Source organism: Xenopus tropicalis, chromosome 3, assembly GCF_000004195.4.
Source record: "Xenopus tropicalis strain Nigerian chromosome 3, UCB_Xtro_10.0, whole genome shotgun sequence".
NCBI lineage: Eukaryota > Metazoa > Chordata > Amphibia > Anura > Pipidae > Xenopus > Xenopus tropicalis.
The window spans coordinates 130,282,220-130,308,500 of record NC_030679.2 but is presented as its reverse complement, the minus strand read 5'-3'; the positions used below and the strand labels follow the sequence as shown (position 1 = coordinate 130,308,500).

The 26,281-nt window shown below is 41.4% G+C and overlaps 2 protein-coding genes across 3 annotated transcripts in view; one reads left to right on the top strand and one right to left on the bottom strand.

The window, feature by feature from the left end:
* The first annotated feature begins 272 nt into the window (after positions 1-272).
* nkx6-3 (NK6 homeobox 3) lies at positions 273-7,512 on the top strand. The gene is made up of 3 exons (XM_002932707.5): positions 273-1,627; positions 5,455-5,618; positions 6,275-7,512. Exons 1-3 carry the CDS (start codon positions 1,255-1,257, stop codon positions 6,503-6,505), a joined length of 768 nt encoding a protein of 255 aa, XP_002932753.1. The 5' UTR covers positions 273-1,254; the 3' UTR covers positions 6,506-7,512.
* Positions 7,513-8,955: 1,443 nt separating this feature from the next.
* The window catches only part of inpp5a.2 (inositol polyphosphate-5-phosphatase, 40kDa, gene 2), a 28,156-nt gene continuing 10,830 nt past the window's right edge, over positions 8,956-26,281 (bottom strand). The window contains exons 5-17 of one of the 2 annotated variants that reach the window (XM_012958611.3): positions 25,910-25,997; positions 17,944-18,007; positions 17,486-17,589; positions 16,562-16,614; positions 14,028-14,147; positions 13,845-13,923; positions 13,047-13,112; positions 12,820-12,894; positions 12,406-12,479; positions 12,196-12,307; positions 10,769-10,837; positions 10,620-10,676; positions 8,956-9,279 (exon numbers count right to left, since the gene is read on the bottom strand). In XM_012958611.3, the coding sequence (XP_012814065.1) occupies positions 10,623-10,676; positions 10,769-10,837; positions 12,196-12,307; positions 12,406-12,479; positions 12,820-12,894; positions 13,047-13,112; positions 13,845-13,923; positions 14,028-14,147; positions 16,562-16,614; positions 17,486-17,589; positions 17,944-18,007; positions 25,910-25,997 (958 nt within the window). In that variant the 3' untranslated portion in view covers positions 8,956-9,279; positions 10,620-10,622. 2 annotated transcript variants of the gene reach the window in all.

Below are 26,281 nucleotides of genomic sequence, written 5' to 3'. Positions count from 1 at the left end.
CTATTATGTGTGGGAAAGGGGATAGGCAGTTTCAGTTTGTGGACAAACATCTCAGTGGAAAAATCAAACTCATTAAATCCCAATCTTAAAGTTCAATTTATCTAGGGATATCCGGCAGGGTGCGAAGGCAGTTGGAAGAAGCCAATCAGAGTGTGTCACCCTTCACCATAGCCAGTAATGTGGCAGTACGCAGGGAGAGGAGTGGGCTAGTAGAAGGGTGGGTTACACCTGCGTAATGTTCTTATCAATTGGTGACCAGGGCTATAAGAAGAGCGAAAGTTGTTGGGATTAGCAAAAGGAGGAAGAGGTAAAAGGAAGTAAAAAGGTGAGAGAAGGAAACGTGAAGCCAGGAGATAAAAGGCCAGTGAGCATAAGGGGAGGGAGAAAGCTGAACTGGGAGTTGGGAAATTAAGAATTGAATGAAGGTTTTTAAGTGGTGTGTGTTGGGAGACATCTAGATGTGGTAAAATAGAGGGAAAAAGAGGTAAGGGATATACCAGGCAAAGGACGGCTTAGAGCTTAGGGAAGCACATAGCTTGAGAACAAAAGAAAATGAGAATTGCAGAAAGAATGTGATGGAGTGTAAGGCAAGAGCAGGAGAGAAGAAGATAAAAGGGAAAGAAAGAGGAGAGTGTGAACGAGAGAGACACTGAGCGAGTCAGCCAGTCAGACCTGCAATAAGAAATGAGAATTTGAGAGAGACATTGATGGAGTAAAAGATAGTGACAGACTTAGGGAGAAAGAACAAGGTGAGAGAGGAAAGGAGGATAAAAAGGGAGACCAGGCATAACCGAGAGAATACGGTCAGTGGAATAAGAAAGAATGTAAAATCAAGACGAGGAGAATCAATAGACAATCAGGGGGAACTAGAAGAAAAAGAAAACTACAAGAGAAGAAACAGCGGAAAGGGATAGCTAGAGCTCAGCAGGGAACAGAAACCGGTGGAGGCACCAAAGAGAATGTCATGCCAAAATATTGCAGGTAAAATAAAACAGTCTGCTATTACCAATTTATTCTAGGGGTTCAGTGCACATCTAGTTTTTTAATCCCATAACAGGGAGTTTAAACTTGGAGGCAGACATAGGGAGGGCATATAGGCTCAGCGTCTAAGGGCAACCTACAAGCACTTGTTATATATTCAGGGTTCCCAGCTCTACAGCCTATTCCGCAGGCTATCCTATTATTAAGCTCCTCACCTCTCCATCGCTAGTTCCATGTTGAGAGTGCAGAAGGCCTAAAGACACCTCAGGAGGTATGGAGACCCATCATCCTGGGGCATTTTTGCTCCCACCCTACTCTACCGAAATGAAATCTTCTGGATGCCAGTTTCCAGCACATACTCCCTTCCACAAATTAAACCCCTCGGTATTAGGATGTCATCTGCCATCAGGGACACCACACGGCATTTCAGACATACTTAGCAGACCACTACCTGCTTCACATAGCGGCATGTTCCCAGGATACCCCACAGTGCAAGGATATGGAAGTTCTTCAGTACCGGGAAGTTGTTACGGAGAACAGGGCAGCATTTTGACAAAGAGTGGGACCCCATACACCAACCAGAGCCGAGGATGTTGGACAGACATTGAACAGGACTGGAGAGGAGGGAATCGGGCTCTAAGCAGTGGTAAGTAAAATTAAAAATATCATATTTATATATTGCAGTATTACACTACTAGGAAGCATATTCAGAATATCAAATGTCATACAAAGCTCTCTGTCATAGTAAAACGATAAATATGGTTGTTTAAATAGACATAAAAATATGAAGATATGGATAGGTAATATAGTATTTGTCCGGTTGAGATACACATATGTAGTTTTCTAAAACATTTTTCTTTAAGTCCATCACCTAATTCTGAATTACCTTTAAAATATGTAATGCAAAAGTTTATTTTCAACTAAATAACAGCCTGAAGTATTATATCAGTAATATCGAATAATAATTGAATTCCACCTACAGTCGGATTTCAGCAAATTCATAACCCTATCGGCTGCACTGTTCATCAGTTGTCTTGAAAGGAGCGTGTTTGGGTTAAAGCCTTATTCTTACTTGGCCCTAAAAACGCATTACAAAAAATCCATATTACATTCTTGTTATACATGCAAAGAGCAAGAATTTGGAGAGTCTGCTTTGTAGACCTAGCTAGCAGACCATAGCTAGTGAAAGATACAGATCATGCAATACATTGCCTGGGAGTATTAAATAATAAAAAATATTTATGAAGCTCTATGATCTGCAGCAGGACTGTACAAACACAAAGAGAAAAGCAACAGGACATCAAATATAAATAAATACAAAAAGTCCTGTACTATGTGTGCAAATGTATTAGTACCATGCCCAAGGTGTGTTTACAAAAATACAAGCACTAGATGGGAGGAGGAAAGCAACTTTGACAGTAAATAGGTAATACAGGTATCGGACCCCTTATCCGGAAACCCGTTATCCAGAAAGCTCCAAATTACGGAAAGCCTGTCTCCCATAGACTCCATTATAAGCAAATAATTCAGAATTTTAAAACTGATTTTTTTTTTTCTATGTAGAAATAAAACCGTACCTTGTAATGGATCCCAATTAAGATATAAATAATCCTTATTGGATGCAAAACAATCCTATTGGGTTTAATTAATGTTTTATTGATTTTTTAGTAGACTTAAGGTATGAAGATCCAAATTACGGAAAGACCCCTTATCCGGAATACCCTTGGTCCCGATCATTCTGGATAATGGGTCCTATACCTGTATAGGAAAAGGGTGAACTGGAGCAAATGGATTACAGAGTTGTGCAATAATACAATCCCTGACACAGTACACATCTTAGATCTAAAGGTTAGTGACACACAGCAGTTAATGTTAACTACATCCTAAATCAACCATTCCTGCCTTTGGGGATCATGGGACAACTTAAGACAATTTTTGGCTGAAAACATGCTCAAGTCTGGAGCGATTTTGTGCATTTTGATAGCAGATTCCCAACATGATCTCACTCTGTATCATCGGACAGAAGCGCTGCCTTCAGCTGTAAATGTGCTGGAGTGTATTAGGTGCTTTCAGATAGCACAGATAATATTGCATAGGTACTTGAGCAATAATGTAAGACTTACCTGGTGTGTGATTGTTCTGTAGGATACTCAATACTTCATTGTGTATTATTGTATAATATTCCATTTGCCTTTATTCTTCTGCAATAAACAAAAATACAAGATATTAAAGATAGTGATCTTATTCATCTACATGTATAATAGTATAAGTGCCTCTATGTATTCTGGTTTAGTGTACAACAAAGTACATGGCACAACTTCCTTGTGCAATAGTATCTGACACTATGGTCGTTACACTTATGCCCCTTAGTGCTTATTTAGAAAGCATAAGCGCCCAGGGCATACCTGCTCTCTGCACCTTGCGCTGGATGGAAGAATAGCCACAAGGTACAGAGAGTAGAGCCGGTGGTCTCTGTTGGACCCTGCACCCCCTGGCGCTCCCTGTCCTACACATCTGAATGACACTAAAGTTAAGGAGTTGGCACAGGTAGGAAATGCTACGGCCTCCCCACCTACCTTGTGAATTCAGCCCTGTGTGAAGCGCACTCTGACTTGCACCCACAGATGCTCACGGTGAGGTAGGCTGCAAACATGGCGGCTTGTCCTTGTTTTTTGTCCTTTGTATGCTTCCCTTCTACCTGTAAATTAGCCTTTACGGCTCCAGTATTACCCCATTGTGCAACCATTATGTAGTGCATTTATTTGTGGCCCCTTTTTGTAATAGTGTCCAGCTGTGTTTTGGTTTATCAGTTTCCTGGCTAATATTGCCTCACCTTGTGTACAAATTTACTTGCATTACGTGCATTTACTGGTCACCTGTTTAATAGCAAACATCTCATTGGTTGCTATAGGTTATTGCTCTGGGGCAAACATAGTGCCTTTTATTAAATATGGGGTTTAGTGTCATACTACTGTGAGAATGGTTATAATTGTACTTTAAAGGGATACTGTCATGATTTTTATAGTATACTTTTTATTTCTAAATTACACACATAGCAAATAATTCACTCTTACCATTTCAAATTTTATTCTTGAACCAACAAATGTTTAGCTGTAATATTGGTGTGTAGGCGCCATCTCAGTGCATTGTGCCTGAGTCTGAGCTTTCAGAAGGAGCCAGCGCTACACATTAGAACTGCTTTCAGCTAACCTATTGTTTCTCCTACTCCCATGGAACAGGAGGAGTCCCAAGCCGGACTTGGATTTCTTACTATTGAGTGCTATTCTGATACCTACTGGGAGCTGCTATCTTGCTCCATTTCCATTGTTCGGCTGCTGGGGGGGGGGGGGGGATATCACTCCAACTTGCAGCGCATCAGTAAAGTGCGACTGAAGTTTATCTGAGCACAGGTCACATGGCTGTGGCACCCTGGGAAATAAAGAACATGGCTAGCCCCATGTGACATTTAAAAAATGTCAAAAACAGATGTCAATGCAGGATTCTGCTAGAGAAGCTCTATTAACTGATAAGTTAACTGCCATGTTTTCCCATGACAGTATTCCTTTAACAACTGCCCCAGGGCAAGTATTCTAGTCTTGTCGTGTAGGGAACATTAATATTCAGATGTTTGTAACAGCCGCACTGTGCTTGCTCTTTGTGTATATGACACATTGTATGGCACTTTAACCACCATCAGTCACGTGCTCCTTCTTGATGTGACGTTGTTCTGTATTTGCCTAGCAGGTATAGAAAAGGGGGCATGTTCTAGAAGCAGCTGATGGGATCTAAAAGGAGGAAGGGAAACAGTGCAGCAGGGCTACTGTTAGAAAGTGGCAGAGTGTCCTTTAATATTTAAACAATATCTGAAGTACTTTATATATATTAGAAAGTTAGGACCAATAAGGAAATGTGTGACACAGAAGCAATCTTACATCTTGGAAGGGCAGCATGGCGGTGTGGCATTTAGCATTTAGTTATTTTACAGCATTGGGGTGCCGGATTCTGATCAGGTCACTGCATGTATTTTCTTCCCGGGTCTGTGTTTAGCTCATTCCACATTTTCCATGTGCCCCCCCCCCCCATCATGTGACATCATTCATCCACCCTAATTAATTTTTTTTTTGTTTTGTTTTTCTTTTCTTTCTTTTTTTTTGCTAAAGGAAAGCAATTTTAATTCTAAGCCATTTTCCAATACATATTTATTAGAAATTATTTGCAAATTGAACTGCAATTGAAAGCAGTATCTGTCTGTCCTTCTCCACATTGTCTGCATGTATGTTCTACCCGAGTCTTTCTTTAGTTTATTCCACACTCTAAAACCATACAGGCAGGTTATTCCCTGATTAACTTGACTCTAGCCTGTGCATGATAGTGACACGCACATATAAAGCCATTATAGCAAAGAGAATTTGATTGATTTGATTTTCACTATGTTTTTCTTTTAAATAACTAACTGCCTAATTATCTCTGCAGTAAGCAACACAGAAGGATCTTCTCGAAAGAAGCACACACGGCCCACATTCACTGGCCATCAGATCTTTGCTTTAGAAAAGACGTTTGAACAGACAAAATACCTAGCAGGTCCGGAACGAGCCAGGCTAGCCTTCAGTCTTGGAATGAGCGAGTCCCAAGTTAAGGTGAGTCAATGAAATGTTAAGCTAATTATTTATATATAAAAGAAAACATTTGCTATAAGAGAGATGGCACACAGGTGCTATGTCACAAGTGGGAAATCACACTCCCAGGGGTAACCAAGCTCCCAAATATACCTCTTTGTTGAGACAAACAGCAATCCCTCTGGGCAAAACATGTGAATTGCGTAATTGTGCAAAATTACCTTCCTCTGCTTTTCCTGTAATTGAGATGCTTTACCCACAGCCATTGCTGTTTGTCTCAGTGAAAGTATTTTTGGGGCGCTTTAACACCCAGGGGGGTTGCCGTTTCCTGCATGTGACATCATCCGAAAGGAGTGTCCACTCAAATGGTTATACTTTTGCATAATGAAAGAAAATGTAATTCTAAGCAACTTTACAATACACATTTATTTAAAATTATTTTTAAATTAAACTGCAGTTAAACAATATCTAATCTCAGTTTGCAAGAATACAGCATTATGATGCTGAAGTTGTAAGCACGGAGCGGGAGAGAGGGGGCAGCATCAGGGAATCGCCACTGCTAGAAATTACCTTTCATAAGAAACTGCAACCATTTCTGTCACAATTTCCTCCATAAATACCGTCATATTCCAATGGCTGTTTTTAAATAAACTCTAGATGTATTTTTCACCCTTTAGGTTTGGTTTCAAAACCGACGCACTAAATGGCGCAAGAAAAGCGCAGTGGAAACCCCCGGACTTCCTTCTCTGAGTACACGAGGCCCCGGGGACCTAACCCCTTCTGAGAATGAGGATGATGAATACAGCAAACCACTGGATCCTGATTCAGATGATGAAAAGATCCGCCTGTTACTTAGAAAACACCGTGCAGCCTTCTCCGTTCTGAGTCTGGCATCTCACAACCTGTAACCAGAACCCAACAAATATTACTTACCCCACCACCCAGTATGACTAAACCTGTACCACCTAACCCATTGCCAAATGAAAAAAGGGTATCATACTAAAGCTATGATCTGCCTCTGTTGTTTTTCAGTTCAGAAGGTTAAGTTCACCTTCACAAAACTTTTATTTTTTTTTTCTAATAAAAAAAATGACTTTTTTGTTCCAGTTTAAAGTATACCCAGATGCAGAATCCTGTTTTAGGGTATGTGATGAGCCTAAGGTCACACGTAGCACTGTTATGGCCATAGGAGATTGCCTCTCCTGCGGGTGACAAATGCCCGAATGAGAGAGAATGAGAACCACTGCATGTAACACTTTGCTTGCGGATATCTGTCTTAATCGCAGGGAAATGTGGAAGAAGGCTGTAGGACATAGAGAAGTCAGACACTGGGATGGGAATGCTTCTATTGTACAGGAGGCCAATCCCATTTCCCAAAATAGCGCCTGTTATTGCCCTAACAGTGGAGGCTTTTGTTTACAAGAGTTGGAACCAGAAAAAATTACACCCAAATATCTACTTGTACTAAGGCTGCCACATATTATCCCTTTGTACCCCCTTATAATTATTATATATTTATTATTTGGTAACTATTTCCACGTTATTATAGACTAAACCAATGGATATCAAAACAAACTGCTAGCCATAAAATTGTTGTGCCTGACAAGTTGTTATTGTGCTACATACAGAATACTTATTGACTCATAGTATTTGTCCCGTATGTGGATACATTGCTTCTCCTGTCCCAAAACCTTCTGCAGTGATACAAACCAACCCATATTAACGAATACCACATCCCAATATATGTGCTGATCTTCCTGTCACGAGCCAACATATACACTTCTTATATTCCGTCGTCACCTGAAGTCTAAAGCAAATGCAAAAATCTGCTGATACTGTATATATTTCAGATGCTGTATTCGAAGAGGATTTGTAGTGACTGATACAACTCCCTAAAGTATTAAAAACTGCTTCTACCACTCAGTGTTTTTAGAGTTTATTTCAGTGCGCCTGGTCATATACACAAGTCATTGGTGCTGTGAAGTGGTTAAATCCTGAGGAGACACACCTTAAAGGCGTGAGTGATGGTGTTTGGTGAGAAAGGTCATTTACCATAATTGAAAATGATAAGAAAAGGTGTAACACTGACACATTTGCACTCGGAGTATAGTTATACACATCTGCTGTATTTCCATGATTAACAAGGGTTTAATAAGTGCGTAAGACACAAGGTCAAGGGCACTTACGGACCAAGCACTTGTGCCAGGAGCAACAGTCTGCAGAGCGTGCTCTGTTTAAGAATCCAGCACAAGGTGCAGAGTGTCAGATGCATGGGATCCTGTACTTATAGGATAGGACTATTTTCTATCTTGCAGCCTCTGGTACTCCTCGAGGCCTATAGAACACCCATGTGCTATCCTCAGTGGGAGGTGCAGCCTTAGCACTCCATACTAGGAGCAAAGAGTATTGCATCCCAAGGTGCAAACCACACGGCAAAGTGCAAAAATAGTGCTTTGGCCAAGTTGGGTCAGTTTATGCTGGAGAAGAGATGGGGAAGTATAATAACTGCGTATAAATATATAAGGGGACAGTACAGTAACCTTTGTGATGCTTTATTTACCGATAGTTCCTTCCAAATGACACGACACAATCTCCCATTCAGATTAGAAGAGAGGAGGTTCCATGTAAATATGCAGAGCTGTGATGTTGTGGTATTCTCTCCCATAGTCAGCTTTAAGAAGGGGTTTTTAACAAGAAGGGAAATACAGGGTTACTGAAAATAGCTCTTAGTACAAGTTGATCCAGGGACTTGGAGTCAGGAAGGAATTTTTTCCCCTCTGAGGCAAATTGAAGAGGTGTCAGATGGGGATATTCCTTTCCTCTGGATTAACTAGCAGTTAGGCAGGTTTATATAGACATCAAAGGTTGAACTTGATGGAGAAGTGTCTTTTTTAAAACTGTGACTATGTTATGTTAGGTCCTGTATGTGTTGGGGGTTCTGAATTTTAATGCAGGGGGTGGACCGGACACATAATAAGTTGCTTTGAACTTATCCACCCACCCCCCGCCCCAAGCGGAATCATCAGCCTCGGCATCTGTTTAGGCACAATGTGAAAGTTTTATATTCTATCTATAGGATGCTCCTCTGTGAGATGTGGCATATCATGCAGCCATTTTCAGTATAGGTTAGAAGCTAAATGCTTACCCAGAAGGTTTATTGGTAGATACCAACTTTTAAAAAAAGACCCCGGCTTTTTTAGTACAGTAATGCCCAAACAGCCCCCCACAAGCCCAATAAATAGTGACTGTCCATATTATCTTACTGCAGCCCCTCTGGCATTTGGCAGATTGCCATTGCAGGCCCAGAGGATACAATCTAGAACATTTTTCCATTGTTCCTGAAAGATATTGGTTGCCATTTTGAAGAGGTTATCAATACAATTTATTGTGCTTTCATAACATTTTTATTTTATAAACGTGAACTATATTTTCCGTTAATTTCCTGATCATCTTAAATTAAGAAATGTAAACTCAAGGTGACAGCTTACAGAAGAGCAGGGATATTGCATGTGCATATAACATGCATGTTTTGTGCCACCACTTCGTCTGCCAGTCAGTCAGGTGACCCATTAGAATCACCTTGTGAACATGGTTGCTATGAGATAAAAACAGGCCATGTAGGTAGCTGTAGGTAGTCTTCAGGGTTTCTATGAGGTATTCTGGGACCTAAGAAAAGGAGAAGCTGCAAAAAAGAAAAATGTATTATGGACATACTCTCTCTGTAATGGTGTTTCTAATAAAGCAGGTCCCTGTATAATGTAAGTGAAACTCAGGCTGCAGGATATTGCTGCACACTGTCCCCTAGACAACTCAGCTTAAAAAGCCATTATACTCCGTGTTCAACATGCTTGCAATGAATAGGAGTTGTGCTCACCTTGCTTTTTGCCTGTTGTTTTAATCATGAAATCTATGGTGTTTGTTATCTTTTGAGCTAACCAGGCCAAACAGGGAAATTGAAGCTCCTCCATGGTTGGTCCTTGCGAGGACAGATAATTAGATTCCTGGTGCAAAGATAATCCCCATGCATAATGGACTCCTGCTAACAGGCCAGTCACAACAAAGCGGGTAGGGAGGGGGCTGCTATATACTGGTAACCTAATCATCTCCCTCACAAGGACTAAACATGGAGTAACTGTTTAGCTCAAGAAATTAGTTTAATTTTTATTAAAACTAAAGACAAAAAGTATATTCAGCATTCAGTGGAATACAAAAATGTCTGCATTTGGTATTTCCTTAAAGTTCTCCCCATCCTGCCTTCGGCATGCATCTTCCTAATCCCACAATTCCCTGCACACATGACGTCAATAAGGAAAGGAACATCACAGTGCAATGCATTTTGGGTTATGTAGTTACTGCATGCTGCCTGTAAGCTGTGGAGAAGTTGTTACAATTTGTAACATCAGTGTTTTAGTCCCTGCCAGGATTTCAAATGATGCAGAAAGAGAAGTAGTGTTTTGCAGCTGGATTTCAGCATATAAAATGGTATTTATTTATACTTTTTGAAGGAACAGATTACAGTGATAGGTATATTACTGGTTTCTATGTTGTGAGGGGGTCTTTAACAAATTTTGGTTTGGAAGCTGGAGTAACCCGGTAATTCATACAGAAATATAAGCTATATTATAGGGGCTCATATGCAATTCAGTCATAGGGGAACCCTGAAACTACTGCTACCCTGAAGGTAGCAATAATTCTTGGGTTCCTACTGTGGGCTACATCAGTACATGCAAGCACAACTGTGAGTGGTTTAACTTGATGTTCCCTAAGCGAGCTGTCTAGCACTATTACAGTACAATTCTCATTATTCTACTCAATAAAATACAGGTAAGTAAGGGCATGCTTGCAACATGGCTGTAACTGTAATGCCGGTTCGACCTGGCACGCATAGCAGTGTTACATATCTGATAATGGGAAGTCTGGTGCACTGAATGGAAAAACACAGGTTTGTTTGCAGATTCAGTACGTTAACAGGATAGAAAAAGGGGGTTAATGATGGGTTAATGATGAAGACCATTTTCTCACCTGTTACTTTACATGATTTTCTATAGGTAACTCCATCTCCCAATAAAGAAACACAGGCTAAAACAAAAGAATACAGGGGAACAACAAATTAGTAAGTTGTCTTTTTGTATGTACTTGTAAATACCCATTGCTGTGCGACTAACACAAACCTTGTGATCTCCCATACAGACATCGGCTCCAATCCGGTCGTACTGAACATCACTCTCTTCATCCTTAACCTGCAGACAAACAGGCAAGTGAACAAACCCCCATATGTAATAAGAGGCACTAAGATTGCCCTGTAGCAGTAACCCATAGCAACCAATAGTCTTGTGGTTCCCATAAGTCCTCCATGGATAAAAACAATTGTTCCTCACCTTTGCAAATATCTTTGTCACAGTCGTTCAGTGGAACAGTTTTCTGGACAAACCCAACAGAAGCCTTTTAAAAAGGCAGGCAGCCCAATGTGCGGATTTAACATACAGATTCAGTTTATGAGACTGACACACGACCTACTGCTCTAATGAAGCTATAAGTGAAGGGCCCAGTCACTTATATTGCCCTCAGTGTGCTCTACTACATACATCCTCTAAAACAAAAAGAAAGCAGCAGCTTGAAAGATCATGAACAGAACCTTTCAAAAGGGCAAATATTTTGACTTCTAAAACTTAGGGTGCAGCAAAAAGCAAAACAAGAGCCCCACGTCAAGCTCTTCCAAAAGCAGCCATTTTCCTGCAGTTTGTTGCTATTCTCTATGCTTTTTTAAGCCATTGGTTGCTTAACTATTCTTGGCTGACAAGAAAAATGGCCTTTACAAATTGCAATATTGCTGCTTTGTCTGGGACCATGGACCCTCAGTCTATCTCTTGAGCTATGTTGTCTAGTCATGCCAGGCATTCGATGGTGCTTAGCATGGGGTTGTTCTTTCTTTTCTTTTAGCTCGCTTTGATGCAAGCTTCTGCAGAACGAGCTTCCCTGAAATGCCCCTCATCTCCCCGTTAGGGGGGTTGGCTTGCACGGAAAAGCATGTGTGGTAAACTCTAGGAGGAAAGTCCTTGGGGCCAGAATTGAACCAGGCATGACGTAAGACATAATTTAGCCACAGGTTTGTTGAGGTGATGTATGGAAGATTGGCCCCTGGTCTGTCTCCTTTATTTTTTTTTTTTTTTTAAAAATCAAACCACAGGTGGGGCTCGGCTTACTCCTGTCCTTCCCCATCTAATCCAGAGGTAGCTATGTATCAGCATAGGCAGGGCAGTTGCCTTGATATTGGTGGTTTAGTGGTGCACATAGCTGCCTTCTAAGCAATCGATCCGGGCTTGATTCCTGGCCAATGCACGGCTGCTTTCCTGCGGCATGGACAAATGCTTTTTAAAAAGGTTGTCACCATAATGACTGAAACAGGTGTCTAGTAAATTTTACCTGCTGATTGGTTGTTATGGGTTACTGCAGTGAGATGATCATAAACACGCATAAGGAACAGGAGTTCCTAGAACAAAGATGGAGATTGACAAGAGAAAAATAACAGGAGTAATAAGATAGGAAACAATTGAGTGGAACTTGGAAAACTAGGTAATATGATCAGCAAGGGTCTGACCTTGTTGAGGAGAGCTCTGGCAGAGTAGGACATGAGTACTCTATCACACCAGGACGGGCAGCGTGTGCCCATGAATTGCGACGGTCTTGTGATGTCCTCACTGAATGGGTAACTGGTGGGACAGAGAAGGCCATCAGTAGTATAACAGGCATTTCTTTTCATGAACACCCCCATCTCTAGAATGTTGTACTTGTTGGAAAGTGATCTTACCTGGGAGGAAAGAAGATTGGCATCTCAGCTAGCCTACTGAGGAAAGGGAGTGGCTCAGAGTCAAATTTGCGCAGCTGTAGAAGATAAAGAGAGAATTGGGCCTTCAAATCATCCTATAAGTTTCCTGATGGAACAAGCCCACTGTTGAGTGAATATGCCAGAACACACAGTCTTTCAGTGCTAGAATAGTGCCATTGCCCTGTACTGGAGTCATACTACATACCAAGTATTCTACATTCTTATCAGGCAAGTCTAGATCAAATGCAGATTCCAGAATCCAGAGAGCCTGAACAAATGACTGTAATCTCCTTGGGTCCAATCATACCTGCCTAAGCCTGATATTGTTAAACTCTATTATTACCTATTACTTCTCTATATGTTATAATGCATTTGGCGCATAACATGATGCCTCACCGATTGTACATTGTTCTCCTGAAAAATCTCCATATTTTTATGGTCAAAGACTTTATTTTGAATGATAAGCTTCACCTGCAGAGAGGGGAAAGGGAACGATAAGAGAATCAGTGGGTCAGTTATGGAAAAGGAAAAGGTAAAGTGGAGATAAAAGAAATAAAAGTACATTGCTGCATACAGACTGCGTGGCATTGGGGAAAAGGAAGGAAATGGCTACAAGCACTCACCAATCCCTCTTGTTCATAAAGCACAGTGCCTTTCTCTGTCATTTCCTTCTGAGTCCAACTCTCAGCCTGAAATAGAGACCACAAATGAACACTTAATGCAAGTGTGTTTGTACAGCCTGGTATATACACTAACATTATTGTACACAGCATTTGTCTTTTACCCTTAAACCTAATTGCACCAAAAAAAGTTAAAGTCTAGTTTAAGTGTCTATGAAGATTCTCATTCATCCAGGTCATGATATACAGTATCTAGTAGGATTAGGTCTAAAACAACTGGACTTTTCTGAGTTTTTCCTTGAAAACGTTTCACCACTCTTGGCTTCTTCAGTTCAAATGACTGGTAGGGAATTCCCCGGTATTTAAACGCTTGATGGTAGTAGAGTCACAGACATCCAATCACAATGGTTCCATTGAACTTGTTCAGTTAGGTGTTAGCTGAAACTGACAGGTGTAAGAAGGTATGATCCAATCACAATGGTACCAAGATTCTCATTGATGAAGGTGTTAATCCTTCAAAGTACATGACTGGAAGTGTGAACTGTTGTGAAACTGCCGGGGTAAGGATGTCAACGATGTCAATACCGGGGAATTCCCTACCAGTCATTTGAACTGAAGAAGCCACTCGGATGAGTGGTGAAACGTTTTCAAGGAAAAACTCAGAAAAGTCCAGTTGTTTTAGACTTAATTCTACTAGATACTGTCTAGTTTAAGTGCTTCTGATTGGTCTAAGTTCTCCAGTGCATTTGATACAAGCTTTCTCATGCGCTCATGTCCAATTGAAATATCTAATATTCTCACCAATATGAAGCTTTTTAGGTCCAGTCGGAAATTAAAGTCCCCAAACAGGAAAAAGGGCACTTCTTCGGTATCTTGTAATCTGTAGAAGTGGTTGTAAGAGGAGGAAAAAAACATAATAAATTAACTGTGTGCAGCTCTTGTGACTAGGGGAGGCCTTCCAGCACTCAGTATATCTAATGGTACCTGTTAAGGACGTGGTTCAGGGCTTTGCTGCGGTTCAGGCTATAGATTGAAGGGGAAAGCTCAAGAGAAATGAGATTGGAGGCATCATGAAAGAGGTGAAGGTTCACCAGATCAAATGTCCTGAAAAAAAAAAAAAAAAGAATGAATAAGAGTAAGGGCCAAATGTTGGTACTAGGACTACAAGCTTGGCATTGAGATTGGGATTGTATACAAACAGGTAAGTATAGGCAATTGGGAGTCAGTTCATCAAAGGCTTTGATATAGTAACAGACATGAGTTGGAGACACTGTATTACAGTCAGTACACTGGTGATGCAGGGTATCAGTATTACAGTGCTAGGTATAAGGGGAAAGGCTGGGGCAACATTTACTGCTGTTTGCGAAGGCTTTTAATCCAATGCCATAATTGCAATTAAAGTCTGGGGAATTCTCTATGTACTAGAACAGAAATTTTGTAAAATGTAAAAATAGTAAATGTTAGGAGACATATACCATAACTAAAAACCCCTACAATCTTGTAGGCAATAATAATAATATAAGGTGCCGATTTTACTGCAGATAATTAATATATTAATTATATTATTATATACTAATTAATTTTAAATATTAATATTATATCTTTTAAAAAAGACCACTTTATTGGAGCTCCCTATAGATCCTCCCTGGTCCCTGTCCATGTTTCAAATGTGGGTTAGCATGTCCTAATGGTCCCTGCCAGAAGCACAGTAGGAGGGGGATAGCCAATCACAGCCCTGCACTCACACAAGCAAAGAAAGGCTTCAGTTCCCTATCAGGTCAGCCTAGCTGCTGATTGGCTCCTAACCTACAGTGCAGTGTGCTGAGTGCCCCCGGCCCCCCTGCACATCCTGGGAAAGGAGGCAGCAGGAATTGGAACAGATGGGCGGGGCTAGTAGGTAGAAGTTTCAAAATAATTATCCCAAAACACAACCTTCTATATTGCACATTCTTGATTTTCACACAATATGGGGCACATTTACAAAGTCACGAACGCTTGGAACGTTCATTCGTACGCTTGCACGAAAAAATCGGAAAGGTTTTACCGCTGTTTACAATTGAACGGTACGAAAATTTCATGACTTTCGGATCGCCAATACGATAATATCGTGACTAATACGTTTTTTTTTGTAAGCATTTTCGTGATATTTGCGATCTTCAGAAATTGTCGTTTCCAATTCGAATTTTTCCCATTTGGGATTCGAACTCGTGATTTGATGAATCTGCCCCAATATGTCTTCTTTAATTGTGTTATTAGATTGTGTTGTAATGCAGGGCTCTGTTGCATCAGCTTAGGGAGGTCTATAGAAAGATTTTTTTTTTTTTCACATTCCCAGATTTCCAAAATTCCTGATTTCCAATGTAACTATCACTGACCATATTCACGGATAATTATATTGTTATATATATAATTATACTAAAAATGGGGGGTACAGAATCACAACATAATAAAAGAGCGGAATAGATTTAGCCATAATTAGTGGCTGGGGAAGCAAGGAAGATCTCATGATTGGGAAAGGAACTGGCCAAGCACAGATTATACATCATTAAGATCAGTCCCTATCATTCACACACGCTAGGGTCAGCTGTATGATGAGCCAATTAACCTGTCTGTATGTTTTTAGAGTGTGGGATAAAGTATTTTTGAAAGAGCAATGAGCATGGAGCAGAAAGCAATGTATTGGACGAGTAGGTCGTATTGCCCTTTACCTTTACCCCATGCTTGGAAATCAGATAAGATAAATGCAATGAAGCATACAAGAGCCACTATAATAGACTGCTGATACACATACAATAGAGAAATATCATTTAACATGTGCAGCAGGTACAATGTCCACGCAGCCTTCTTAGGTGGTTTCCTGGCTATTCAGAAATGGCACTAATCCCTCAAGTAACCTGTAAATGGCAAGTTCAGCTTTACACAATATTTTACTATGTTATATATGAACCTGTTCTAAGAAACCTCTATGTATTTTGTATCTTATAATTATTCTTATTAGCCTTACTATTCTGACTCTCTCCAGACTGCAACTGAAAATGATTTCTGGTTGTCAAGGTACGTGACCCCAGTAACAATAAAAAAAGAAAAACAACAGGATATCTAACAAACACCAGTTGCAGACAGACTGTGATCTACACCATAACAGCCCCTTGAAGGCCATAAAGTGTTTTTGAGTCACAAGTTAAAACTGATGCTTTCCATTTACGAATGTCTATTGGGGGTGTAAGAGATAGAGGGAATTCCTGTATGTGGAAAGAAAATGGTTGTTTTGGGGAAAGTGAGTATATTGTTGGAAATAAGCATAGTAGAGGATGGGGCCTCTGGTAAGCACTGGGATCAAGGGTTGCTCGTTAGTGTGTAATTAGCCAAGATAGCAACAGAACACAAACACATTTATCTTCATCTGCCATAATGTTTGCTGGAGAAAATACTGTGCCCGACAACTATGCACAGGGTGTAGCTGCATTCACTCGGCCAGTATTTCTACATTTATTTAGTTCTGCTCGTTTTGCGTATACCTGTCGTGTAACTGCCACCGGGTCCTCATGAATCCCTTGCGTGTCCAGGGAAACTGCAGAAAGAAGAATACAACTTTTTTCTTTCTTCACAGACCCCTTAAAGCAATACTGCTTTAATAATAATAAAGGAAAACATGTTTTTTTCAAATGCATCAGTTAATAGAGCGTCTCCCGCAGAATCCTGCATTGTAATCTGTTTTTCAAAAAAAACAAACAGATTTTTTTATATTTAATTTTGAAATTTCACATGGGGCTAGCCATATTCTTCATTTCCCAGGGTGCCACAGCCATGTGACCTGTGCTCTGATAAACTTCAGTCACACTTTACTGCTGCACTGCAAGTTGGAGTGATATCCCCCCACTCCTCCCAGCAGCCGATCAGCAGAACAATGGGAAGGGAGCAAGATAGCAGCTCCCAGTAGGTATCAGAATAGCACTCAATAGTAAGAAATCCAAGTCCGGCTTAGGACTCCTCCAGTTACATGGGAGGAGAAACAATAGGTTACCTGAAAGCAGTTCTAATGTGTAGCGCTGGCTCCTTCTGAAAGCTCAGACTCAGGCACAATGCACTGAGATGGCACCTACACACCAATAGTAAGAAATCCAAGTCCGGCTTAGGACTCCTCCAGTTACATGGGAGTAGGAGAAACAATAGGTTAGCTGAAAGCAGTTCTAATGTGTAGTGCTGGCTCCTTCTGAAAGCTCAGACTCAGGCACAATGCACTGAGATGGCGCCTACACACCAATATTACAGCTAAAAAATATACATTTGTTGGTTCAAGAATAAAATTTGAGTGAAATATTTGCTATGTAAACAGTGTAATTTAGAAATAAAAAGTATACCATAAAAATCAGGACCCTGGCACCATTTAAATAAAAAAGTTTAACCACAGCTGGAACATATAAAAGCCCCAAAATCTGTACCTCTTTCCAAAAGTCCTGGGGAAATCTCTCTTTCTGCACCAAGGGACAGTCTCCCAGTGAGCCGAGGAACAGGTTGTGCCCAGAGAATGTGGCAAAGTGCTTTTCTGAAAAGAGAGAAGTGGTTAGATGCACACAAAGGGTGAAGACATACAGAGCTACTAGTAGCAGCTACTTTTTCATGGCAACTAAACCCCAGAAAATACCCTGCCATAGACAACACTGAGAATTGCCTCTGCTAAAACACACGTAGAGACAGTTATCAGTAACTGATCAGCATTGTCTATTTTAGTAGCCACAACAAGTAGCTGCTACTAGTAGCTCTGTGTGTCTTCACCCAAACAGGGGGCACAGACTGCCCCCTTCACAAATGGACAATCAAGTGCTCATTTGAAGAGCAAGGTGCAGCTTTGTATGAGATTAATAAGATGCTGTTCATAGGGAGTCACTGCCAGTCTTACCTTTAAAATTATATATCTGAATTCTGTTCAGGGATTTGTGTATTAGGTAGATTGAGCCAAGAGCCTGCAGAATAAAGAACAGAATGGCAGTTAATAAAATATAACACGGCAAAGAATCGGTTAACATCATGTGGGGTGCAGCAAAAAGACACCTTGCTTGAGTGCTACATTAGTCTTCTTAGTAGATGAGTGTGTAGGTGGGGTCTCTCCGCCTACCCAAGCTGGCCCTGGGGGGCATGCTGAGCCCTCCACCCTTCGCGGCTGTTCGCGGCTGATTAATTGGGATCCGGCGATCAATAGAAGGCAGAAAATTAAAACTATTTTTAAGAGATTAAGTCGTTTAACAGCTGTCTGGAGCTATGTCAGAGAGGGATACCACAGAGAGCAAGAGAGAAACAGAGGGCAGGAAGGGAAAGTGTAGAAGGGAGAGAGGGAGAGTGGAGAGACACATAAAATAGTTGGATTACAAGGTAAAGTCCAAAAACATATTTTGACTTAGTTAGCAAGAAGGGACTGTTGGCCAATGGCATGCGTGTGGGGAAATATGCTGGTGGGGAAACGCCTGATACCCCCCCCTGTGTCTTCTGTCATTGACATAAAAAGATATAAGTGGTGGCAGGAGCTTTCTGACCCAAAAACACTCGGATTCCATGCATGTCAGTGACTGACAGTGGGAGAGATGTCCCTCTGGTATATTTCAGCTACTTGTGCCATTAGTATTTAGCTTATATTCCTACTAACACTGATTCCAATGGCCCCATACATTTCTCAACTCTACAGGACAGTCTGAACTAATCCTTCAGCACAACTTGGCAGCATTTAGCTGCTGGTTTCTATGGGGTGCAGGAGGAGGGCAGCAGCTGACTATCCCTCAAATAATACCCAAATGATCCAACAATTATTGTTAAATGTCATAAAGCAGTGGATTTTGTTAGCAAACAATTAGATGAAGCACTCCTAATTTCAACTGATGATAAATTTATTCTAATAACCTGTATACTTGCATAATAAAAATGTGCCAAAAGGTTGTGTTTTTGTACATTTGTATTATGCCATAAAATGTTTTAATGGAATTTTCCAAGTGCAGTCCATGGGGCTTCCAGCCCTGAAAGGCAACCCAGGCCCCTGGAGACATTGTAACTTGTTTTAGGACAGTTGTGGTGTGGACCCTAACAAACCGTCTTACTGCCTCTGGGAGCTATTCCTTAGTTCTACTTGGACTCCTAGGGGAGACGGTACAGAAGAGAACATTATACCTGTACCAAGAAATTGGATGAAACGTGAAAGTTCTAAAATAAAAAACTCTGAAACCAAGTAGAGAGGGAATGAAGAAAAGGTGCAATGGGCTAACAATCATGTTATTCTGAAAGTACGTTTGTGAAATTTTCTTATGTAAAGAGGAGTTTTATAAAGATGAGTGAAAATGGACTCCGGCAAATGAGTGGTAAATAGTGCAAAATTGTGGGTCTGTGTTAGATAAAAGGAAACTCGCATCAACAGAGGGGGTGGGTCACAATCTCTAGATATAAAATGATTTGTTGCAAACCTCAGTTCAGTGAGGGGTTAACTGGGCAACCTCGCAAAATAACAGCTAATGCTGAGATGGGCTGAAGGCCCTTAGCCAAGGAAGAGTTAATAAACCTTCCCTTCAGGAGAGGGGTCCCTGAGACTCACAGACATGTTCATAAATCAGAGTCTCGCACGAAAGCTTCGCAAAAATATAGAGTACCAAATAATTACTTATCAAAAGTGCGTTAATAACCGAGAGTGAGAGAGACGGAGCTGCCTGGGGATAGAAAGAAAGTCGGAGCGTAAGGGGGAGGGAGCGACTGCAGGCTGGAGAGGGGGAGAGATAGAGAAAGCTGGGGAGAAAGCTCTGGGACAGACACACACCTCTACCCCAGCTGCACATAGAGACTGAGGCCTCTGTAGGGACAGGGATGTCAGACCTGCAGACTTTCTGCTGAGCCACAGCAACCAGCAAGGTCCTGGGTATTCATCCAGCCATGCTCTGGGCCAGTCAGTTGGATCAGCTGGTAGAGGTGTGGGCCATAAAGAACAAGGACCACATATGTGAATCTAATCTTGCCTGTGGCTTTATTTGTCATTTAAGCTGATCAATTTTAGTTCAATCTCCATGGTTTTGGAGATATATATGTTTTATTAGTGTGCATCATCAACCTAACATCTGCAAATAACTGGAGTGTAGCGCAAACTGCTGATTCAGGCTGGAATCAGCCAATAGGAGCAGGGAAACCGGTCAGTGACTCACAGCATGAGTGTGTTGCTTACAGCTGGGAAAATAAAAGTTTAAAACAAATCAATGTAGAAAAGAATATGATACACCACACCCCTCTAGTTGCAGAGTTTGCACCCCCTATAGTTACGCCACTGATTATGCCACTGATGGCTTCAGTAGATAAATAAATAAGTGCTAGAGGCCTAGATGCCTTCATGCAGATACAGGGTCATGCTTGTACCATAGTATCATTGTCATCAGGCTGTTGATGTTGAATTTAGCGACAAGGACAATGGTCCTCCCCAATGGCAGCTTGTTTTGTTTTTATTATTCATAATAATGAAATATAAGCCCTGCATAGTATATTTTGGCACATACACACCCAACACAACCCTTAGTCATACTTTTATTAGGGTATTTTTTTTTCACCCTAAACTGGATTGCATATTTAGACTTGGTTCTTTGGAAAGGCCTCCCATGATAGATAGATAGATAGATAGATAGATAGATAGACAGACAGTTTCCCATTGCAGCTGTGTGTTATCTGGATACACATCCTAAAGAGCTGCACATATTGAGCTCTAGCGCGCAGGCAAACGATAGCTACACACACATACCCACTCCTCTCCCACACCCCTCGCTCTGCTTCCCTCCCTTTCAGTATTTATCACTCCGCTGACAGGATCAATACTTTTAATCTAGAGCTAAATTTATTAACTTTCCGCAGACAGGAGGGGGAGATAAATGTGGCCCCCGCCTCGCACAAATACACTGCATAACTTCCCTAACTTCTGTGGATCAGAGAAAGTTTCGATGTGTAGATTCAGAGCAGACCTGGACTGACAATCTGTGGGATTCTGGCAAATGCCAGAGGGGCTGCTGTAAGATGCCATAGACAGTCACTATTTATTGGGCTGCTGGGGGGCTGTTTGGGCTTCTGGGTACTTAAAATGCCAGGGTTTATTTTGAATCGCAGTCCAGACCTGATTCAGACCGCCTGTGGGTTTGCATGTCAATGTGCATTTGGTTTTCTGCCCCTGTGTATGTGCCTCTGTGTATGTACATTACAGGCCGTTAGTATCTATGTGTATAATCCCTCATAGAAATGCTTTATACAGGGCCACCATCAGGAAGCAGGAACCAGGCAGAAGTAGCTGCTTATTAGTGCTTTATTGCCATCAGTAATGCTACTGATTCAGCATGCCCCCCCTACAGCCACACAATTATTAGTCCACAATTATAGGAGTTAGGTTACTAAATTTAATTCCAGCCCTTGCTGGTTGTACATACAATGACTTATTGGGACCTGGTTATTGCATTCACTACACAAAACATCTAAGGGCTCTGGCACATGGGGAGATTAGTCGCCCACGACAAATCTCCCTGTTCGCAGGCAACTAATCTCCCCGTGTGCCAGAGCCCTAAGGGGTCATTATGGTCCACAAATTTCCCCATAGGGAGTTTAGCCAAAAGTCATTTGTCTTTGCAGTTCAGTCCTTCCCACCTCCTGTCCCAAATCCAGAGCAGTTGTGCCACCGACGCAGGGGAGCCCTGGAGCTACAGCCGCCTCTGAATGAGGTGCCCAGGCCAATAGCTGCAGCAACGTTGTGCCAAAAGAATAGGGCCAGAAATAACACCAACCGGCCTTTTTTCAGTGCTATTGTATCTGTATCTTATCAGCTCCCATTGGCTTCTACATAAACTAACTAGCTTTTAGATGCTGAAGTTTTACATTTGAGATTTTGCACTTAATAAATATTGGGCATTGGAGTTCTTTTTAACCATAATTAGAATATTGGGAGTCTTGGCTCGTGGAAAAATTTCGAATTCGAACGTTGATAGTGTAATTGCAGTAATCTAAACGCGATGGGCTGCAACTATATATAGTTTATGTATGTGAGTGTATAGATTGGTAAGTATAGGTTTGTGTGTGCTGGGTTTACTTGGATGGGTTGAACTTGATGGACTCTGGTCTTTTTTCAACCCTATGTAACTATAACTATGTAACTGGGGATAAAAAGTGCATTTTTGGGGAAAACCCCAGACTTGACTGTGAAATTGTTCTTTGCACACTGCACTAGCTTTTGTACTTGCAGAGCAATCAAGACACATTTCCCAGCTCTCTCTTTTATGGGGGTTTTTAGGGTCATATTTCCCTCTGGCAGAATTTGGCAAGCTCGGTTTTACCAGACCAGACTGCCACTCTCTAAATTCTGGCAAATGTCATAAACCAGGTCTGTCCAACTAGAAAATGGAATTTTCGCATAGTCTGCTCAAGGGCTTTATATACTTCATTGTATCACATCATTACTTTAATATAATCTGGACCTCAAACACGATGTATAAGAAATAATCAGTCTGTAACATGTAATTAGTTGGAGAGCTCTACACTAACAGTCATTATTTATTGTGTGTGTGTGGGGGGGGGGGGGTCTGTTTGAAATGCCAGGGTCTGTTTAAAATTTAAAGATTTTTACTTGATTTAACCTACTGATAAATACGCCTCTTACTGTAGCACTCCAACAGGAATCCAGGGGCAAAGTGTTTAACAGCACTGGCAGAGAGGGAACTATTGGGAGGGTGGGGGGGGGGGGAGATGTTGCTTGCAGCGCTGCAAGGAGGTAAGAAGTCACAGGACGTCATTTATGAACACTGGGCACATTTGCACCTGGGCAGTTACTCATGGCAACCAATCAAATGTTTGCTTTCATGGGTCTATTTGCAGCTGTTGAAAAAAAGCTCACCACAGATTAGTTGCTATGACTTACTGTCTAGGTGCAAATGTACCCAGTGTTTATAAATAAGCCCCAGTAAGTAGAAGGGCTAGTAGTACAGGGGTAGAACAGTGGCCAAAAGGCACGAGGGGGTAATAGAACCAATAAACAGCTTGCGCCAGTACCGTTTCTTATTCATGGGGCAAGTGAAAAACAAATGTTTCCCACTAAATTATTGGCCCGCTGCCTTTGTTTTGAGTTGTTTCATATGGAGATGGGCACTCAATGAGGTCGATCCTATGGCTTTTTCTGTTCTCGGCACGAGTAAATGAATCTGGTGCTGCAGTCTTTTCCCAGCTGCTCCCCAGTTAATCTCGCGCTGTCTATCCCCATAGTCGGTCAATTAATCCGGTCGCCTTTGTGCTCCACGCTAGTAAATTGATTTGTATTTGTGCATTCCCTGGGTTGGTCATTTATCTGGTGTTGCCACAGCCGCAAATTAATCTGGTGCTGTCGCAGCCCCTTTGAGTCTGTGAATTAATCTGGTGCTGTCGCCGTTAGTTAATGAATATTGCTTTGTGTTCTGCGGTGGAAATTTCATGATGTCCTCATTCAAAGCCCTGTCTAAATATTGTGTTACTGAATTTGGCACTATACATTCCATGGGCATAAATGGGTGCTGCTACTCTTTAGCTGAGGGATAAACAAGTGTCACACCCTGACACCCCAAATCTGCTGCTGGGGAGGAGAACTGTAGTTCTGCCATAGTACAAAGGATACAGTAAGCACCAAAGGAGCTTGCCGGCTGGCACCAAAGGTTTTTTAATTCTCTTTTTACCTATGGCCAAGGTATGGGACCTGTTACCCAGAATGCTCAGGACCTGGGTTCTCTCCATAATTCGAATCACAATATGGTAAGCCTACTTAAAAATCATTTAAAACATGAAATAAACCCAATCCCAATATGGGATCATGCAGCTGTTTTATTATTACAGAAAAAAAGGAAATAATTTTTAAAAATTTGAGTTATTTGATTAAAGTGGGAGAAGGCCTTTCCTGTAATTTGGATTTTTTACGGATAATGGATCCAATACAGTTTCTGTACTGCACTGCCTGTAGGTCCCTTGCTTCTTCCATACATTTATATACCTGTATATGTGTGTATATATATATATATATTTCCTCTTGTACTCTTACATAGATGTTTGGGGGGGGGGGGGGCTCATAGCCCCAAAATAAAGCAATTTGTAAAAAATTTCATCCCCTGGCTTGGGGATGACATTGGAGCATTTTTATTGTCACCATTCCTTTCAATGTATATCAAGAGTGATACACTGCCCTCTTGTGGTAGTATAACATGTTGATGCCTTTGAAGAGTTTCTGACTCCTGCAGTTGCATAACTACAAGTTACTGATCCCTGTAGTAACTATTTATAGTGGGGTGTCTTAGTGGACAACATTTTAGGTCTTTCTCCAACTATAGGGCATCTGCGTTCTAATATGGCCTTGAAGACAGAACCACCTATTTGGCAAAGAGCAACTCCTTGTTTTCTATGCACATACACTGGTAAACTGGTAATGCCTATTCTCATAGTTTTCTATGTTGTATGTTACTGTCACAAAGTCTATAAAAACCCTCTCTTTGTTCTGTAGTTCTGACTCTTGGATTTATTCAGAACCCACATACGTGTCTAATAAACTTTACCTATTTATTTCAAATGACTTTCGGTAGCTGAATTTTCTGAAACACCTTTATAATGCCCTCTGGGCCCATGGATTATGCAGAATATGTATTCTGGATCTAGAACTGCAATGCAACTTTTATTGTGCATATTTTATTATTAATAATGAGATCTGGTTGTAGTTTAAGCACTATGGGATAGGGAGTGGGGTTGCAGGATTCATGGCTGTTCTGGACCTGTAAATCTCAGCCTAACCTCTGGGTAGACATTAGTGATGTGCCAGCCAGACCTCAACCCTGTGGGACCTGTGGGTTTACCTATGGGTCAGGTGGGTTCGGGGACCAACAACGCGAGATTAAAAGTGGATTGCGGGCAGCGCTGGATTTCTAATTTAAAATTTCGTTGCGGCAGGGTGGCATGTCGCCCAAGTTTGTGCCGCCCTAGGCCCGGCCTTTGTGGCCTCGCTACAAATCTGGGCCTGGTCAGGGTTCAGGTCTATGAATAGACGTAAAGCCGCGAGCCGGTTTGGTTGCGGGCGGAGAAAGGGCAGGTTAGGGCCGGGTGCGGGTCGACTACATCAATAATAGCCAATCCCCTGCAAGCCCCACATCTTGAAATTATAACTCACTTTTTTTTATCACTTTAATGTGATTGGGCAGTGGTTGTGGTTGTGCCGGTACAAAAGTCATTGGCCCTGCTGTCTAAATGCTTGTGGGTGCTGGGCAGATCCACCTGAACTAAGGGTTACTAGGGAGATAAGCACTGAGGAGAGCCCACTGAGAGGGGGTTACCTAAAATGTAACATGAAAGGTAATAGATAAAGGTTGTCAAAGAACTAGGGATTATGGGATTATGTAGGGCAGCTAAGAAGGCATAGGAATAAAAGGCAAAATCCAACTGGCAGCGAGAGATTTAAACAGGAGGTGCAGATCTAGGGAACCTGTTACAAATTTTGGGCCTGGCCCCCAACCAGGGTCCTTTTAGCGCCCCATGTACTCAGTATAGTAGTACAGATCCCTAGTTGTACATGTTCAGAATCCACAATACACATGCTAACCCTCATGATATTACAGTATCCACAGGATCCCTGAAATAAACAAAATGCATCAGCAACAAACCAGCATGGTGCTGGCAGTATAAAGATGCTACTATCATAAAAACCAAATGAAAAAAGAATTACGTGGCAAAAGTGCAATTAATAAAAATTGCAGTATATCAGAACAGGCACACAGAGCACATTAATGGCATCATTAGAGGTTTGTCGCACAGGCACATTTGGTAGAGAAAGAAAAAGATAAACAGGCAGATCAATAGAAAGTGCAGACACTCACAGTGAAGCGTTCTGGCTGGCTGTAATCTGTGTCTATGAATGCTTGCACCCGTTCATATGATGAAAGTTCCTGACTCTCTATCAGCATCCTGCAAAAACAGCCAATCAAAAGTGACATTATGAGCACATGATCAGCATCCAGTCAGGAAATAGTGAGTCTAATTTACAAAACGGGCAATCAAATGTGCTTTTTTTTGCACCTCTTTGCACTCTAATGGGTGTAATGTGGACGCAGTAGCAGAGGTGCAATTTTGTGGCACCCTTAGGGTTAAGACACACGGAGCTACTTAGTAGCAGCTACTTGTAGCAGCTAATAAACGCCACAAAAATACCCTGCCATAGACAATACTGAGGACTGTTAAAACACACATAG